General features: G+C 46.2%; 1 protein-coding gene across 3 annotated transcripts in view; it reads left to right on the plus strand.

The window, feature by feature from the left end:
• The window catches only part of LOC105471279 (DENN domain containing 2A), a 126591-nt gene that overhangs the window by 44749 nt on the left and 62122 nt on the right, over positions 1 to 19720 (plus strand). For all 3 annotated transcript variants that reach the window (XM_011723658.2, XM_071094367.1, XM_011723661.3), the window contains 2 exons: positions 6969 to 7096; positions 9004 to 9125. In XM_011723658.2, the coding sequence (XP_011721960.2) occupies positions 6969 to 7096; positions 9004 to 9125 (250 nt within the window). The remainder of the gene's footprint in view (positions 1 to 6968; positions 7097 to 9003; positions 9126 to 19720) is intronic.

The raw sequence follows: 19720 nt of genomic DNA on the forward strand, positions 1-19720 counted from the left end.
GAGGAACTGCAAGGCAGGAGTGTGGCCCGAGGGGCCAGCAAGGGTCTGGGGTGAGGCCTGAAAGCCTTCTGGACCTGTACACACAGTATGGATTTGGGCCTATTACCTAAGGGCAATGGAAAACGGGAACATTTTTAAGAAGGGGAGAGAGATGATCAGATTTGCACGTTTAAGGCTGGGCGCAGGGGCTCACGCTTGTAATCCCAACGTTTTGGGAGTCTGAGTGGGGTGGATCACCTGAGGCCAGGAGTTCAAGACCAGCCTGGCCTACATGGTGAAACCTCGTTTTGGGTAAATATACAAAAATTTAGCCGGGCATGGATGGCAGGCACCTGTAATCCCAGCTACTTGGGAGGCTAAGGCAGGAGAATCGCCTGAACCCAGCAGGCGGAGGTGGCAGGAAGCCTAGATCACGCTGTTGCACCCCAGCCTGGGCAACAAGAGTGAAACTCCGTCTCAGAAAAAAGAAAAAAACAATAAGATTTGCATGTTTAAGAGACCATCCTAGCAGCAGCCTGGAGACTGGGTGGGCACCAGTGGGCAGATGGGGAGAGGCGATGGGGAGGAACAGTGAGGTCTTATGGTTACCCTGTGGTGTAGCTGCCTTAGGGACTGAGAGAAGTGGGTGGGTTCAAGAGATGCTTTGGAGGTAAAACTTGGGTTAACTAGTTAGACATAGGCAGTAAGTGGGAGGGATGCTGGGAGTCTGATTTCCAGGTTTAAGACCTAAACCTCTGGATGGCAACACTGGGCAAGGAGCTGGTTCTCATCAGGGAGAAGCAATGGGATTACGAGTTCAGCTTTGAGATTCTTGTGCATTGTCCAAACAGAAGGAGCTCTAAGTTAGGATTTCATTTACAAAAATATGGAGAAGTCGTGAAGAACATTCAAAATACGACTCAGAATCACAGTGTTTGGCATTGGTTGCTGAAATTTGGCTATTGCATAGGTTATAATGCCCTTCAGCAAAGTTCTTTGGAACAACCAGCTCATTCTAGCATCTCTGAAACTCAGAAGTACCAAATACCAAATGATCATTTGAGGACCTGGGAAGTAAAGTGAGGCTGAGTGGAAGTTACACCCCTTTCCCAGGCTGTGGGCTCCCCAAAGGCAGGGACCTCTCGCCTTTGTGTCACCCACTTTGAGCACAATGCAATGTGATTCGCATGTTTACTTATTAAGCATGCAGGCAGGATGTGGAATGAATGCTGAACACGTTTAAATTAGAGAGAAGCCTGTTTGGATGTGGTTATCATTCATTAACCTTTCACAGTTTCCTTTCTCTCAAAGTTAATGTGTAAATGAGGATACTAAAACTTTCAAGTTAAAAAAAAATTTGTACAGAACAGAATTAGCTTAGCGGTTGGAGGATGAGTGTGATCACCTTTCTCCTCTTCAGGGAGCCTGATCACCTACCTGAACCTCAGAAGGGGAGGACTGATGTCCCTGACATTTATGTAGGCTATAGAAATAATGCTAGGTGGTCCGGGCATGGTGGCTCACACCTGTAATCCGAGCACTTTGGGGGGCTGAGGTGGGTGGGTTGCTTGAGCCCAGGAGTTCAAGACCAGCCTGGCCAACATGGTGAAACCCCCCCATCGCTATGAAAAATGCAAAAATTAGCCAGGCATGGTGGCAGTTGCTTGTAATCCCAGCTACACAGGAGGCTGAGGCAGGAGAATTACTTGAACCCTGGAGGCAGAGGTTGCAGTGAGCCGAGATCACCCCACTGCCTTCTGGCCTGGGCCACAGAGCCAGACTCTCTCAAAAAAAAAAAAAAAAAAAAAAGGCAGGGCGCGGATCACCTGAGGTCAGGAGTTTGAGACCAGCCTCCCCAACATGGCGAAACCCCGTCTCTACTAAAAACAAAAAATTAGCTGGGCACGGTGGCTCATGCCTGTAATCCCAGCACTTTGGGAGGCTAAGGTGGGCAGATCACAAGGTCAGGAGATCGAGACCATCCTGGCTAACACAGTGAAACCCTGTGTCTACTAAAAATAAAATTAAAAAAAAAATTAGCTGGGCATGGTGGCGGGCGCCTGTAGTCCCAGCTACTGGAGAGGCTGAGGTAGGAGAATGGTGTGAACTGAGGAGGTGGACCTTTCGGTGAGCCAACATTGCGCCACTGCACTCCAGCCTGGGCGACAGAGTGAGACTCCGTCTCAAAAAAAAAAAAAAAATTAGCCGGACGTGGTGGCAGCCACCTGTAATCTCAGCTACTTGGGAGGCTGAGGTAGGAGAATTGCTTGAACCCAGGGTGCAGAGGCTGCAGTGAGCCAAGATTGCACCTAGGTGACAATAACTTGGGTGACAAGAGGGAAACTCTGTCACAAAAAAAAAAAGAAAAGAAAAGAAAGGGGAGGGGAAGGAAGGGGGAGGGGAGGAGAGGGGTGGGGAGGGAAGGGAAGGGAGGAGAAAGAAAAAGCGAGAGAGAGGAAGAATGAAATAAAGAAAGAGAAGGAAGGAAGGGAAGGGAGAGGAGAAAAAGAAAGAAAGCAAGAAAGAGAAGAAGGAAGGAAGGAGAGAGAAAGAAAGAAAGGAAGGAAGGGAGGGAGGGAGGGAGGAAAGAAAGAAAGGAAGGAAGGAAGGAAGGGGAGAAAGAAAGAGAAAAGAGAGAGAGAAGAAAGAAAGAAGAAAGAGAAAGGGAGGGGAGGGAGGGAGGGAGGAAGGAAAAGAGAAAGAAAATAAAGAACTGCTAGGAAGAGCTAACTTTCTAAATGCTTTGGCATGTGTTACTGACAAATGACAATGATAGATCCAATGTTGTAATTGGAATCCTATTTTCCCACTAGTTCTAGAAACTGGGCAGGTAAAGATTTCTGGCTTCTCCTTGATCTTCTAATGGACTGGACCTCATGTTAATTTGTTTGCCTTTCAGACTTACTGCATAGGAATTAGTCACCTGAAAACCAACACTTAAATACAAGAAATAGAGCTGCTATTTGAGAAACCTTTTGATGAATTGTTTTGCAAATTAGTTTTGCAATGTGAATAACCATCTTTTATTTTGAAACAGGGTCTCGCTCTGTCTCAAAATGAGTGAGAGTGCAGTGGCTGGAATGCATGGCTTGCTTTTGGCTCACTGCATCCTCCCACTCCCTGGCTCAAGGGATCCTCCCACCTCAGCCTCCCAAGTAACTGAGGCTATAGGTGTGCCCCACCACACCCAGCTAATTTTTGTATTTTTTATAGAGACAGAGTCTTGCTGTGTTGCCCAGCTGATCTGAAACTCCTGAACTCAAGCAGTCCACCTGCTTTGGCCTCCCAAAGTGCTAGGATTATAGGTGTGAGCTACTGCACCTACCCCCATCTTAATTTTTTTTTTTTTTTTTTTTTTTTTTTTTTTTTTTTTTTGAGAGGGAGTCTCGCTGTGTCTCCCAGGCTGGAGTGCAGTGGCGTGATCTCGGCTCACTGCAAGCTCCGCCTCCCGGGTTCATGCCATTCTCCCGCCTCAGCCTCCCGAGTAGCTGAGACTACAGGCGCCCGCCACCACGCCCGGCTAGTTTTTTGTATTTTTAGTAGAGACGGGGTTTCACCGTGTTAGCCAGGATAGTCTCGATCTCCTGACCTCGTGATCCACCCGCCTCGGCCTCCCAAAGTGCTGGGATTACAGGCTTGAGCCACCGCGCCCGGCCATCTTAATTTTTTTAAAGGGAGTTTTTAATTGTTTTCAAATTGGACTTTTCTAATGCTGTTTAGACTAGTGATACCTTTTATGTGTCAGAAATCAAATGCAAAGCATGGCTGACTTTTTTTTTTTTTTCTCCAGAAACAAGGTCTCACTCTCTCACCCAGGCTGGAGTGCAAGTGGCATGATCTCGGCTCACTGCAACCTTCACCTTCTAGGCTCAAGGGATCCTCCCACCTCAGCCTCCCAAGTAGTTGGGACTTCAGGCACATGCCACCACGCCCAGTTAATTTTTGTAATTGTTATTTTTTGTAGAGATGGGATCTTACTTTGTTGCCCAGACTGGCCTTGAACTCCTGGTCTCAAACAATCCTCCTGACTCAGCCTCCCAAAGTGCCGGGATTACAGGCATGAGCCACTGTGTCTGGCCCAAACTCTTATATTAGCATCGTGTTCTTGGAAATATAGAAAGATTATACAAAACATTCAAACTATGTCTTGAAATCCCAGGTGTCTGACAGTAACCACTGGGATAAAGGCTAATCCCATCCCAACAAACCCCAACACATAATCCGGATTCCCGCTTGCATTACATGTGCTTTAGTTTTACCTATGTATGTATGTATGTATGTATGTATGTATGTATGTACTTTATTTTTTGAGACAGAGTCTCTCTCTGTCGCCCAGGCTAGAGTGCAGTGGCGCAATCTCAGCTCACTGCAACCTCCACCTCCCGGGTTCAAGTGATTCTCCTGCCTCAGCCTTCTGAGGAGCTGGGATTACAGGGGTACAACACCATGCCCGGCTAATTTTTGTATTTTTAGTAGAGACAAGGTTTCACCATGTTGGCCAGGCTGGTCATGAACTCCTGACCTCAAGTGATCCGCCTGCCTTGGCCTCCCAAAGTGCTGGAATTACAGGCATGAGCCACCGCGCCCGGCCTGCGTTGCATGTGCTTTAAATAAGCAAGCGGTCTGCTGAGATTTGGAGAGCCTTTAACCCGTACAAATATCTTTTGTTGTTAGGGCACTTATTATGAAAACATTTTAAAGATCCAGACATTATTTCATAGGTACTTTATCATTTTGAAATTTGACCTATACAAATGTTGTTTCCAATGAGATTTTAAAAAATAAAAACAGAACTATAATCTCAGACAACAAGGAGGCTGAGACTGGAGGATCGCTTGAGCCCATAAGTTTGAGACCAGCCTGGGCAGCAGAGCAACACCCCCATTTCCTCAAAAAATTAAAACTTAGCCGGTCATGGTGGCATGCAACTGCAGTCTCACCTACTCAGGAAGCTGAGGGACAAGGATTGCCTGAGCCCAGTAGTTTGAGGCTGCAGTGAGCTATGGTGGCACCACTGCACTCCAGCCTGGGCAACAGAGGGAAACCCTGTTTCTAAAAATAAATAGAGCTCTCACCATGGCAAAGCAAGGCACAGCTACAGCCCCTTTCTCTCTCTCAAAGAAAAGGCCAAACTCAGCCAGGGTCATGCTCTAATTCTGGGCCGTCAAGGCTTTACCTGTAGGTGGTGGTTACTACCCTGGCCCTGAGAGTGGGAGAAACTGCCTGGCTCCCAGTGAAATGGCCCTTTCCTGTCCGCCTTTTCCCTGTGAGGGTTCATAGCATCTCCTCATAGCATAGATTACTTACTATGTGAGGGAAATAGAGGGTCTGCCTGGGTATCGCACAGTACTGTGTAATGCAGTAATGTGATTATCACTGTGTAATGCAGTTTTGCATGGAAAATTAGTTCAGGTTCCCAACGACAAACTGTTGAAATTCAGCCTGTTTTAGTTTGGAGCCTGTGAATGCAGCTTCCTCCTGATGTGCCTCACTTAAATAAATGCTCTCCATACATAATGCCTTGTGTCATTAAGAGCATCAGTCTCCAACCAGACTTCCTGGAGTCAGACCCTGATTCCATCACTTTTTCCGAATGTACCTGGAGCAATTTATCTAATCTCTCTATGCCTCTGTCTTCTGATAGATAAAATGTATGTAAGAGGCCGCGTGCAGTGGCTCACCCCTGTAATCTTAGCACTTTGAGAGGCTGAGGCAGGTGGATCACCTGGGGTCAGGAGTTCAAGACCAACCTGGCCAACATGGTGAAACCTTGTCTCTGCTAAAAATACAAAAATTAGCCAGACATGGTGGTGCATGCCTGTAATCCTAGCTCCTCAGGAGACTGAGGCAGGAGAATCAGTTGAACCCAGGAGGCAGAGGTTGCAGTGAGCCCAGATCACGCCACTGCACTCCAGCCTGGGCAACAGTGTGAGAATCCATCTCAAAAAAAAAAAGGAGGGGGGATAAGAGTAGTAATTTTGGGTTGGGCACAGTGGCTCCAACCTGTAATCCCAGCATTTTGGGAGGCCCAGGCAGGAGGATCACTTGAGGTCAGGAGTTTGAAACCAACCCAGGCAACATGGCAAAACCCCATTCTACAAAAATGTACAAAAATTAGCAGGGCGTGGTGCTGTGTACCTATGGCATAGACAGTCCCTGATTATACTGTAATAAGATAGTCAGGGACTATCTATACTATAATAAGGACTGTTCCATATCTTTATTCACAAGCCTTTTAGTCTTGGATGAACTACATAAATGGGCTGAAACTTAGTGTCGTGATTTGTAAAATAGTATGGACAGTCCCTGTCCATATGAGTGAGCCACTGCGCCTGGCCCCCTTTTTTATTTTCTATGTATATGTCTGTTTACAAAGTTGGGATTGTATTTTTTTACATATACTTTATTATTTTCACTTAGCATAATAGCATGAACATTCTTGCACATAAAAGCCACACCTCTTATTCATGGATTTTCACACCTTTTACAATAAAAGAAGTTGATTTCAGGCCGGGCACAGTGGCTCACGCCTGTAATCCCAACACTTGCAGAGGCCAAGGCGGGCAGATCACCTGAGGTCAGCAGATCACCTGAGACCAGCCTGGCCAACATGGTGAAACTTCGTCTCTACTAAGAATACAAAAACTAGCCAGGCATGGCAGTGCATGCCTATAGTCCCAGCTACTTGGGAGGCTGAGGCAGAAGAATTGCTTGAACCCAGGAAGCAGAGGTTGCAGTGAGCCAAGATGGCGCCGCTGCACTCCAGCCCGGGCGACAGAGCAAGCCTCTGTCTCAAAAAATGAAATAAAATAAAAGAAGTTGATTTTGGTAATAGTTTTTCTAAGAATGAAATAAAATAAAAGAAGTTGATTTCGGTAATAATTTTTCCTAGAAAAGGAAAATTTGGGTGAGGGGATATATTAATATATTCTCTGAATCTAATTTGATTCAAATTCTTTGTTTTTTTCCTCCCATCTTGCACATTCCAGAAAGTCCTATGAGTTTGAAGATTTACTGCAGTCTTCCTCTGAGAGCAGCAGGGTGGACTGGTACGCGCAGACTAAGCTGGGGCTGACACGTACTTTATCGGAGGAGAACGTCTATGAAGACATTCTAGGTAAGAGGCCACAGCGTCTGTGTGTGGGTCTGAATCTGTCTGGGAGAAAGGGGAGGGAGAGTGGGGCTGGCTGCTGGAAATACACATGGAGACACTCGAAGACACCTGTGCACTTGGATGAGAGAGCAGGCAGGTGGGGTGGGAGAGCGAGCCTCGCGGGATATGTGAGAGACTCTGGGGCTGGAGGGGGAAGACTGGCTGGTGATGCGTGGCCAAGGAGGCAGTGTAGCAGCGTGGCGTAGCAAGAAGCGTGGGGCCTAGAGTCTGAAGATCCAGAACCACGTCTTGGCTCTGCTGCCTATTGGCCGCAGGACATTGAGCGGGTGACTTCACGTCTCTGAACGTCGGTTCTCCCATCTGCATGATGAGAATGAAGCTAGCTCCCTTGCAAGGTTAAGGACTGGAGAGAATGGTATGTCAGCTCCCTCACTTATGACAGATGCTCGGTCAACTGCAGGGATTACTGAATGAAAGAAAACACTACACACCAGCGCCTCCTTCAGAAACCGTCAGAGTGTGGCACTAACGGCATCAGAACACAGACTAAATGCATGTCTGTGATTTCAAAAGTAACTTGGGCTCCAAAGCTTCCTCTGAGATTTCAGAGCGGGTCTCAGATTCAGAGTTTGGTGAGTTCAGTCATCTTCAGGGAGGTTGATGGTTTTAGTGAAAGGCGAATCCAACTGCTTATGGTGGGGGTGAGGGCTGGGAGAAGAAACAAGCTGGTAAAAGGGAGAAACCCGTATGTGTGTGCAAGTGAGGGGCAGGTAGGGTGGATATACGCAGACATGCGGGCATGTAATCATCAATACTAGAAAAAACTTGCAGAAGGAGGAAATAGAACGTTTGAGGAAGGGCAGATACTGAGCTAAGCAATTGGAATTGCATGTGTCCAGGCTGCTGGAGATGGGCTCCTGCCAAAGCAGCGGGATTCCCAGATCTGAAGTGGGAGAGAGATCTGGACTTCTCTTAGCAGTGACTACCTAAGAGGATGCTTCAGTTATAAGGAACAGAAAACAACTAAACTAGCTTTTCCTTCCTCCATTTATTTTCTTTCTTTCTTTTTTTGAGACAGGAGTCTCACTCTGTTGCCCAGGAGTGCAATGGCACAATCTCGACTCACTGCAGCCTCTGCCTCCCGGGTTCATGCGATTCTCCTGCCTCAGCCTCCCAAGTAGCTGGGATTACAGGCACCCACCACCACACTTGGCTAATTTGTGTGTGTGTGTGTGTGTGTGTGTGTGTGTGTGTGTGTGTGTGTGTGTGTGTGTTTAGTAGAGACGGGGTTTTCCCATGTTGCCCAGGCTAGTCTCAAACTCCTAGGCTTAAGTGATCGACCCGCTTCAGCCTCCCCAAGTTCTGGGATTACAGGTGTAAGCCACCACACCCAGCCTCCTTCCTCTATTTCTTACCTCTCAGGTTAGTTTTATTCTCAGCAGGCTTCCCAGGATCCCCACAGTGGCTGCCACCAGCTTCCTGGAATTCATATCTTCCTGGTGGAGAGAAGAGCTTGTATCCTGCAAGTCCCACCAGAAATCCTGAGGTTCACCCTCATTAGACCAGCCGAGGTCCCTTATTCACCTTTGGAGCCCAGGAAGGCCATGCAGTGATATCCCCTTAGGCTTAGAATATGAGCCCTTCCCTAAACTGATCACTGAGGCAGGGATTTGGGATACCTAGATTAGCTAAAGCACTGAAACTGAGAATGGAGTTAATCTCCCATGGCCACAGATGAAGAGATACAGAGGTAACCCAGTGAAATCAGGGGCTGCTACCAAGAGGAGGGGCGCATGGATGGCAAAACAGCAGGGACCGAGACAGGAGAGGCCAAGATGCTGACCTCAGTGTTTCGAAAAGGGAAATGTCCTCAGTGTTCCCAGGTTCTGACACATTGCCTTTGAACACAGATCCGCCAATGAAGGAGAACCCTTATGAGGACATCGAGTTACACGGTCGCTGCCTGGGAAAGAAGTGTGTCTTGAATTTTCCTGCTTCTCCCACCTCTTCCATCCCTGACACGCTCACCAAGGTATGAGTCCCCAGGGAGTGGTGGCAAGAGAGGGGGCCACAGCACGGTGGCCTTGAGCACTCTGGAGTTCCGGCCAGCGCTGGAACTCCAGGCCACCCCCACTTGCCCTGCCAGGCTCCTGGATTTGTACATTGCTGGCTGACTGGTCTTTCTGCCTCTAGTTCTCTTGGAGCCCCCCTGCTCAAAAAAGCTTCCTAAAATACCATTGAGCTTCAGGCTCAGAAACCTTCTCAAACAGGGTAAATAAAAGATGTACATCTGTCCCGTACAACTGTTAAGAATGTCTTAACATAGAGTACACTCTAAGATACAAGATGGAAAGGCATGATGTAGAACAGTAGTTTTAAAGTATTTGTGGGTTGTTGTTGTTGTTGTTGTTGTTGTTGATTTGAGTCAGGGTGTTGTCACTCTGTCACCCAGGCTGGAGTGCAGTAGTGCAATCACGGCTCACTGCAAGTGAACTCCCAGACTCAATAATCCTCCCAACTCAGCCTTCTAAGTACCCGGGATTATAGGCACATGCCACCAGCCCAGCTGATTTTTGTATTTTTTGTAGAAACTGGGTTTCGCCATGTTGGCCATGCTGATCTTGAACTCCTGGGCTCAAGTGATCAACCAGCCTTGGCCTCCCAAAGTGCTGGGATTACAGACGTGAGCCACCACGTCCAGCCTGTGGGTTTCTTAATGAAAAAAATATACATATATGTAAACTCGCACATGTCTGTATGTGGGTTTTTTTAGTGAAAGATATGCATATATAAAAATATGAAAGAATATACATATATGTAAACTCACACATGTATGTATAAGAATATCTTCATCCCCAATATTGGAGGTGAAAAAACAATCTGTGTGCGGACACCCAAGCGTGAGGAACTGAGGACCTCAGAGGGGTTGTCCTGTCTGAACACCCGGAGAGGGGGAAGGCTGACCTTCTTTTTACAGAATATCCTTTTGAACCTTTTGGAGTTACATACCATATGCATATAGATAATATAACATATTCATGTAGATGGTAATTTCAACCTACTGCCTGCAGGGCTAGCATTTGTAACAGGTATCCTGGCACCCATTACCCCTAATCTCCCATAGTTCCTACATGCAAACGCCCCCTCCAGCCAGAGCCTACCAGCTACCCCTCTGATGTAGGCCTGGGACATGCGCACTCTCTCTAAAGGGCCAGAGAGTAAACATTTTGGGCTGTGTGGGCCATGTGATCTCTGTTGTAACTACCGAGAGTGGCCACTGTAGTGTGAGGCAGTCATAGACAATGTGTAAATAAATGAAAGTGGCTGTGTCTCAATCAACCTTTGTTGTTGTTGTTTTTCGTTTTTGTTTTTTGAGACAGAATCTTGCTCTGTCACCCAGACTGGAGTGCAGTGGCGCAGTCTCGGCTCAATGCAACCTCCACCTCCCGGGTTCAAGCGATTCTCCTGCCTCAGCCTTCCAAGTAGCTGGGACTACAGGCATGCGCCACCACGCCCGGCTAACTTTTTGTATTTTTTTTTTAGTAGAGATGGGGTTTCACCGTGTTAGCCAGGATGGTCTCAATCTCCTGACCTCGTGATCCGCCCACCTCAGCCTCCCAAAGTACTGGGATTACAGATGTGAGCCACTGTGCCCAGCCTTAATATATCCCAAAAACATCTCCCCAACTAGATTATAAATTCCTAAAGGTCAAAAGGTATATATTTTAACCTAAGTTAAAATAAATAAGTAAATAAAAATGTATATATTCTATTTCTTTGGTTTTCCCGTAAGGCCTAACAGTTCTACAATATTTAGTAGAAGAAATTAAGGAAGGCCAAGTATCAGCTGCAAAGGTCAACTTAAATCTCATTGCAAGGCTCTGTTTCCAGCCTAGGAAAAGCAGTGGTCTTCCTGTCCCTGCCCCACAGGGTCAGCATCGCTGGCAGGTGGGGCTGTCTCCACCTGAAGCCCGTCTTCTGTGCTTGATGGCCGTAAAAGGATGCTGCGTGCCACCAGGCTTCTGGAAGAGATGAGGGAACAACCTATCCTGAAGGATGGATCTTACAGACCCAGATAAATTGCTGCAATACTTGCCTGTACCACTTAACTGCCATTTCTCTTCTTATATGGAAAAGGGTGTCATCAAGAATAATCCATGGCCACTGACAATTAGCAAATACTTTCTGCTTGCCTTGGAAATGTGTTGTTGGTGTTTTCATTGCAATAGGGATGTCTTCAACATTTAGGAAATCCTTCATTTCCCATGGCAGAGAAGCCTGACTTAGAATAAGAAAGCAAGCTGTCACACGTAGTCTGTCCCCTTTGGGTCCTACCTGGCTCCCCACTTCATGTGGGGAGTGAACTGCCTCACCCCTGAGGAACAATGAAAAACATCTGCCCAGGCCAAGCACAGTGGCTCACGCCTGTAATCCTAGCACTTTGGGAGGCCAAGGCTGGTGGATCACCTGAGGTCAGGAGTTCGAGACCAGCCTGGCCAATATGGTGAAACCCCATCTCTACTAAAAATACAAAACTTAGTGAGGTGTGGTGGCGGGCACCTGTAATCCCAGCTACTCGGGAGGCAGAGGCAGGAGAATCGCTTGAACCTAGGGGGCAGAGGTTGCAGTGAGCCAAGATCACGCCACTTCACTCCAGCCTGAGTAAAAGAGTGAAACTCCGTCTCAAAAAAAACAACATCTACCCAAGGCAGCTTTGCATTCAGGGCAGAGCACTCCTGCCTGATACCAGGAAATAAAGGCTTACCAACCCTTTTCTTCCTGTCCCTGCTGGGCTGGAGAAAACCTAGAGCCTCTGCTGCCAAAGCAGCTGAGCCCAGTAAGTGAGAATGTCAACAAGAACTTAACGTCCAACTGTGTCTGTATCTGTAGCTGTAGCTACAGATACAGACTCTTTCCTGAAGAAAGAGAATCCAGTTGTCCAGAGCATGTGTCTGATTGTCACAGATCCTTGCAAGCCCTCAGCGGGACACCGTGTCCATGCTCATTATTCTGCTCATCCACATCTGGGTGTCGGCTGTGTGCCCTGCTCTAGGGGACAGCTGAAGACTTCACCACTTCCTCCATTAGCTCATCAAATATTCATGGAGCATCTGCCGCATCTGGGCTGCATCTGGGACCTCAGAGCTTGCAGGAGCAGTCCCTCCATGCGACTTCCCCTGCAAGCTGCGGAGAGCTCCTCAGCCATCTTTGGGATGTTCATTTTATTAGGCCATGGCTAGTTATTTGAGCCACTAGAATTTCCATTTGAGAGGGAAGGGCCTGTTGGATAGGCGCTCCTCAGAAAGGACCAAGCGTGCAGCTGGGGGCAGATGCTGCTGCTACTGAACACAACCTGCAAACTCCTGAAAGGGACTGTTTTCTTGCTACGCATCACCCACCATTTCTTTTCTTTTCAGACAAAATCTTGCTCTGTCGCCCAGGCTGGAGTGCAGTGGCTCGATCTCGGCTCACTGCAACCTCCACCCCACCAAGTTCAAGTGATTCTCGTGCCCCACCCTCTGAGTAGCTGGGATTACAGGCACAGGTCACCATGCCGGCTAATTTTTTGTATTTTTAGTAAAGACAGGGTTTCACCACGTTGGCCAGGCTGCTTTCGAACGCCTGACTTCAAGTGATGCGCCTGCCTCAGCCTCCCAAAGTGCTGGAATTACAGGCATGAGCCACCACACCTGGCCTATACTTTTCAATATATGTTCTTTTTAAAAATAACAAACTGGGTGGCCAGGCACAGTGGCTCATGCCTGTAATCCCAGCACTTTGGGAGGCCAAGGTGGGCAGCTCACCTGAGGTCAGGAGTTTGAGATCAGCCTGGCCAACATGGTGAAACCCCATCTCTACCAAAAATGCAAAAATTAGCCAGGTGTAGCGGCACGCTCCTATATTCCCAGCTACTTGGGAGGCCGAGGCAGGAGAATCGCTTGAACCTGGGAGGCGGAGGTTTCGGTAAGCTGAGATCACGCCACTGCACTCCAGCCTGGGCGACAGAATGAGACTCCATCTCAAAACTAAATAAAAAATAATAATAGTGAAATAACAGGCTGGGTGCAGTGGTCCATGCCTGTAATCCTAGCACTTTGGGAAGCCAAGGTTGGGGGATTGCTTGAGGCCAGGCATTCAAGACCAGCCTGGTCAACACAGTAAGACCCCATCTCTACAAAAAATTTAAAAATTAGACAGGCATGGTGGTGTGTGCCTGTAGTCCTAACTACTCAGGAGGCTGACATAGGAGATTCACTTGAACCCAGGAGTCCAACGCTGCAGTGAGCTATTTTTGTGCCACAGCTCTCCAGAGTGAGAGCCTGTCTCCAAAAATAAGTAAATACATACATACATGCCTTTCTTTCTTTTTTTCTGAAAACATTGTAATTATAAAAGTTTTTCTGGTTACATGATACAGAATAAGTGTTTCAATTACTGAAAAGTTTAATGAAGAAAATAAAACTCGTCCACAATTGGGGAATTCTACTTTTCTGTATGCCTCTATTTTCTAGTATTTCTGTAATAGATTTACATTTTTTATTTTTTGAGATGGAGTTTCCTTCTTGTTGCCCAGGCTGGAGGGCAGTGGCGTGAGCTCAGCTCACTGCAACCTCTGTCTCTTGTTTCCCAAGTAGCTGGGACTACGGGCGTCTGCCACCGCCCAGCTAATTTTTTTTATATCTTTAGTAGAGACAAGGTTTCATCATTTTGGCCAGGCCGGTCTCGAACTCCTGACCTCAGGTGATCCACCCACCTTTGCCTCCCAAATGCTTGGATTACAGGCACGAGCCACCTTGCCTGGCCCAGATTGGCATCTTGTGTATGTGTATTTATGTGTGTGTATTTTAAAGATCTTTTTAAAACACGCATGTAACCCCAACACCCACTGATGACACTTCGGTTTATTTCCCCTCTGATTCTCTCACACACACTGTGTGTGGTGTGCATCCATGTGTTTGTGTGCATGTAAGTATACATTTTTTAAAAAGATCTGTGATCTTGGGAGGCCGAGGCGGGCGGATCAACTGAGGTCAGGAGTTTGTAACCAGCCTGGCAAACATGGTGAAAGCTCGTCTCTACTGAAAATACAAAAATTAGTCAGGTGCAGTGGTATGCGCCTGTAATCCCAGCTACTTGGGAGGCTAAGACAGGAGAATTGCTTGAATTTGGGAGGCGGAGGTTGCAGTGAGCCGAGGTCGCACCATTGCACTCCAGCCTGGGTGGCAGAGCGAGACTCCGTCTGAAAAAAAAAAAAAAAGATTTATGATTATATTGTATATGTAGTTTTGATGCTTTTTTATATTGATCATGAGTATTTTCCCATGTCATCAATTTCTTTTTTATTTTTATTTTTATTATTTTGAGACAGTCTCTGTCTGTTGCCAGTCTGCAGTGCAGTGGCATGATCGCGGCTCACTGCAACCTCCACCTGCCGGGTTCAAGCGATTCTCCTGCCTCAGCCTCTTGAGTAGCTAGGACTAAGGCACGCGCCACCACGCCCAGCTAATTTTTGTATTTTTAGTAGAGATGGGGTTTCACCATGTTGGCCATATGGTCTTGATCTCTTGACCTTTGATCTGCCCACCGTGGCCTCCCAAAGTGCTGGAATTACAGGTATGAGCTGCCAGGCCAGGCCATGAGCCACCACACCTAGCCTAATTTATTTTTAGAAACAGTTTTTATTGCCTGCATGGTATTCCATTATCTTAATAGAATGTTATTAGTCCCCATTGTTAGAATGCCCTTGTATGCCTTTATATTTTTATTTTGTTTTATGAGACAGTCTCACTCTGTTGCCCAGGCTAGAGTGCAGTGGCGTGATCTCAGCTCACTGCAACCTCTGCCTCCTGCGTTCAAGCGATTCTCCTGTCTCAGCCTCCTGAGTAACCCAGGTGTCCACCACCACACCTGGCTAATTTTTGTATTTTTAGTAGAGATGGGGTTTCGCCACGTTGGTCAGGCTGGTCTCGAACTCCTAACCTCAAGTGATCCGCCTGCCTCAGCCTCCCAAAGTGCTGGGATTACAGGTGTGAGCCACTGCACCCAGCCCTTGTATGCCTTTCTCTGTATATATATTTAGGGAAGTGTCTCTTCTTTCATATAAGAATATGAATACCTACAGGCATGTATGAGCAAATATGTATGTTTGTGTGAATGACAGACAGCACAGGAGGTCTCCTAAGAGTAGGAATGATGTTGAGATGGGTGAGGGGAATGGGGATAGTTTATATCAAGGACCCCTGTAGTCTCCCATAGGCAGAGTCTCCTGAGGCAGTAAAGACAGGGGCAGTAGACGACTGGAAGGAATTGAGCCATCAGCCACCATTCACAGACAAGAAAGGTTAATGAACCTGGGCTCGAGTCCAGCTCAGGCCCCTCTGATGGGGCACACAGCTTCCTTGCCACTGTGCCCCCCAACCCAACCAGGATGTCCCCTGCCCACTCTCCTGAAATAACTGAAGAGGCTTCAGCAGGGACGTCAGACCTCAGACCATGAGGGTTCTTGTCTCTTTTGCCTTTTGAACACTACAGATCTTTTGCTGTGCCCATCGTGAGTCAGAGATCTATACAATCAGGGGTGTCTGCGAGCCTCTCAGCAGAGCTAAGCCCCTGAGGTTACTCCAGAGAGACACAATGGGATTGGGTGCCATACGTGTTGGTGTAAGGTCCTCTGATCAAAAGCTAGAATCTTCTCTGGACCACAGTCTGACACATCATTCTTGGTATCCTAGAGTGACTTTCCTTTTATACTATAATTCTGGGTATAACAAACAACTGCTGGTACCCTGACATTATGAATAAAGTTCTATGGGAACACAGCCAGGCTCATTCATTTACATATTATCTACAGCTGCTTTTATACTACAAGGGCACAGTTTAGTAGTTGCAACAGAGAGGATATGGCCCACAAAGCCTTAAGTACAATCTGGTTTTTAAGAAAAGGTGTGCTGGCCAGGCCTGGTGGCTCACGCCTATAATCCCAGCACTTTGAGAGGCCACAGTGGGCGGATCACCTGAGGTCAGGAGTTCGAGACTAGCCTGGCCAACATGGCAAAATCCCGTCTCTACTAAAAATACAAGAATTAGCCAGGCGTGATGGTACTCACCTGTAATCCAGCTACTTGGGCGACTGAGGCAGGAGAATCACTTGAAACTGGGATGTGGAGGTTGCAGTTAGCCGAGATTGCACCGCTGCACTCCAGCCTGGGCAACAGAGTGAGACTCCATCTCAAAGGAAAAAAAAAAAAAAGTTTTCTGATCCCTAAGTCCAAGATTCATATCCTCACTTTCAAAGGCCTTCAGTAGACAATTAGATGTCTTCATTGCTGTATCATCCCTTCCATCTGTTTCACTACACTTACTCTAAACCTTGAAGACTCTTTTGATCTAATTTACTCTCCCTCCCACTGTTCTCAGATTGTGCTGTGTCATTGCTAATACTCTCCACCACAGCTAAGTCTTCCCATTCTAGCAAATAAATATCTACTGAAATCCCACCCCATCACGAAAGCTCCCTGAACATTTGGTGGCTTATTTGGGGTGCCGCGGGACACATCAGGATCCCCGTTCTCCAGCAGGGTGACCACTCAGAGATGCAGCCCACACATTCTTCAGAAAGCTGTGTGCTGTGTTTCCATTCTTTCTCTGGTTTCTTTCTCCTCTGACCTTTTCACAGGTCAGATCTTTGAATGAACACCATCACAGTCTACATCTCTAACAAAAGCAGATACCTGCGTTTTCCCAACAATTTGATAGGAGATTCTAGTGCAATGATAGGATCATTTCCTCGGATTTTACTGTAGATGGAATTTGTAGCCTCAAAGAAGGTTTGCCCCGCTTCCTTCTTTTTGTGCTGGTAGGATTGAGATGCTCATGGTGCCTAATCCAGTCAGCTCTTCCTCTGCTGAAAGTTGATGGTACTACGCAATTTATTGCTCCTTGGAGACCTGTGATAAAACATTGGAGCTGGCCACTTAGGAAACTAGGAGTCTTTATTTTTGGAAATCTTTACAAAGAAAAGATTCTGAAGTTATTGCTACTTACTATTTGGAACTAAACAAATAGTGAATGGAGAAATCAATGTAGCAAAATATGCCTGTTCTATGTGAGTTTAAGACAGGATAAATGTGGCCTCATAAGTTGGTAAAGAAAAGCTCATTCATTAAATAGAATAGGAATAAGTTATTTTGGGGAAAAAAATGATTTAGATGAACATATCACAAAATAAATTACTGATGGAATAATAAATAAAATACGTTTGAAACAAACCAAGAAAATCCAGAAGAAAATGGAATTGAATATTTATTAAACCTCTAAAAGGAGATAGTTTTTTAGGCAAAGAAAGAAGAGATTAAATGAATTACAAAAGAAAAGATTAACACATTTTCATATAAAAAGTTATAACTAAAATAAAACTACAAATAAACCACATGGGAAAAGCACACTTACAGCAAACCTGACAAATAGTTAATATCTGTTCTATGTAGAGCTCATTGAAAATAGTAAAAACGTTAGAATCCTAAAAGATAAACAAAGAACATAAAAAATACACTAAAGAAAAATACACTTGGTGTATTGAAGTATGAAAAAATGTCAATGTTGTAAAAAAAATTATATATGTATATCTCTGAAAGAACCTTCCATATCAGTACATTAAGGTTTTTGGTTTTTTTTTTGAGACAGAGTCTTGCTCTGTTGTCTAGGCTGGGGTGCAGTGGCATGATCTCAGCTCACTGCAACCTCTTCCTCCTGGCTTCAAGCAATTCTCCTGTCTCAGCCTCCCGAGTAGCTGAGAGCACACCACCATGCCAGGCTAATTTTTGCGTTTTTGGTAGAGACGGGAGTTTCACCATATTGGTCAGGCTGGTCTCGAACTCCTGACCTCAGGTGATCCACCCACCTTGGCCTCCCAAAGTACTGGCATTACAGGTGTGAGCCACCATGCCCAACAAGTACATTAAGATTTTTTAAATAATTGCATAGTATTCCGCTATGTGGGTTTATCATAATTTGTTTGACCAGCCTCTATTGATGGATATCTAGGTTATTTCCAGTATTTTGTGATTACAAACCATGTCGCAATGTACAGTATCCTTTGCACAATATGTTTCCTTGTAAAAAATAACATTGCACAAATAAGAGTATATCAGCAGATAAATTCCTAGCAGTGGAATTGCGGGGTCTGAAGCTATATGCATCATAATTTTGTTAGCTCATGTAGACTGCCCTCCGTAGCCCTGTGCCAAGTGATACTCCCGCCAAGCCTGTATGACAGTGTGGGAGCGACTTTTCTCTCTCACTTTCACCAACAGAGTGAGCTATCAAATTTTCTTATCTCTGAGCAAAAAAATGTTTCTTTAATGGAGTTTTAATTTTCCTTTCTTTTGGGAGTGAAACTAAGAATCTTTTTTTTTGTTTTTTTTTGTTTTTTTTGAGACGGAGTCTTGCTCTGTTGCCCAGGCTGGAGTGCAGTGGTGCGATCTCGGCTCACTGAAAGCTCTGCCTCAGCCTCCCGAGTAGCTGGGACTACAGGCGTCTGCCATCACACCGGCTAATTTTTTTTTTTTTTGTATTTTTAGTAGAGACGGGGTTTCACCATGTTAGCCAGGATGGTCTCAATCTCCTGACCTCGTGAACTGCCTGCCTTGGCCTTCCAAAGTGCTGGGATTATAGGCATGAGCCACCATGCCCGGCCACTAAGAATATTTTTATGTATCTAAGAATCATTGTATTTCTTTTTCTCTAAATTTTCCATTATTGCCTGTTTTTCTTTTGAGTTGTTAGTCTTTTTCTCATTAATTTGTAGTGTATTTTGGGAAAATGAGTTAATTCTGTGGGTTATTTTCTATGGGTTCTAAATTTTTTTAGCAAGTGTTTTGTTTGCCTTTTGACTTTGTTTTTTGTTTTGTTTTGAGACAGTCTCACTCCATCACCCAGGCTGGAGTGCAGTGGTGTGATCTCAGCTCACTGCAACCTCCACCTCCCAGGTTCAGGTGATTCTCCTGCCTCAGCCTCCCAAGTAGCTGGGATTACAGGTGTGGGCCACCACACCCAGCTAAATTTGTATGTTTAGTAGAGACAGGGTTTCACCATGTTGGCCAGGCTGGTCTCAAACTCCTGACCTCAAGTGATCCTCCTCGGCCTCCCAAAGTGCTGGGATTATGGTGTGAAGCAACCGCACCTGGCCAGCCTTTTGACTTTGAAGAGGCCTGTTTTAGAAATAAGATATTGAGGCCCAAAGAAACACAATTCCGGCCGGGTGTGGTGGCTCATGCCTGTAATCCCAGCACTTTGGGAGGCCAAGGCGAGAAGATCACGAGGTCAGCAGATCAAGACCATCCTGGCAAATATGGTGAAACCCCGTCTCAACCAAAAATGCAAAAAATTAGCCAGGTGCTGTGGCGGGCACCTGTAGTCCTAGCTACAGGAGGCTGAGGCAGGAGAATGGTGTGAACCCAGGAGGCGGAGCTTGCAGTGAGCCGAGATCGCGCCACTGCACTCCAGCCTGGGCTACAGAGCGAGACTCCGTCTGTCTCAAAAAAAAAAAAAAAGAAAAGAAAAGAAAAGAAAAAAAAACACAATCCCTTGTATAAAAGGCACTCAGCAATCCTGCAGCAAGGCCAAAGT

The sequence above is a fragment of the Macaca nemestrina genome, chromosome 4, assembly GCF_043159975.1.
Source record: "Macaca nemestrina isolate mMacNem1 chromosome 4, mMacNem.hap1, whole genome shotgun sequence".
NCBI classification, from domain to species: domain Eukaryota; kingdom Metazoa; phylum Chordata; class Mammalia; order Primates; family Cercopithecidae; genus Macaca; species Macaca nemestrina.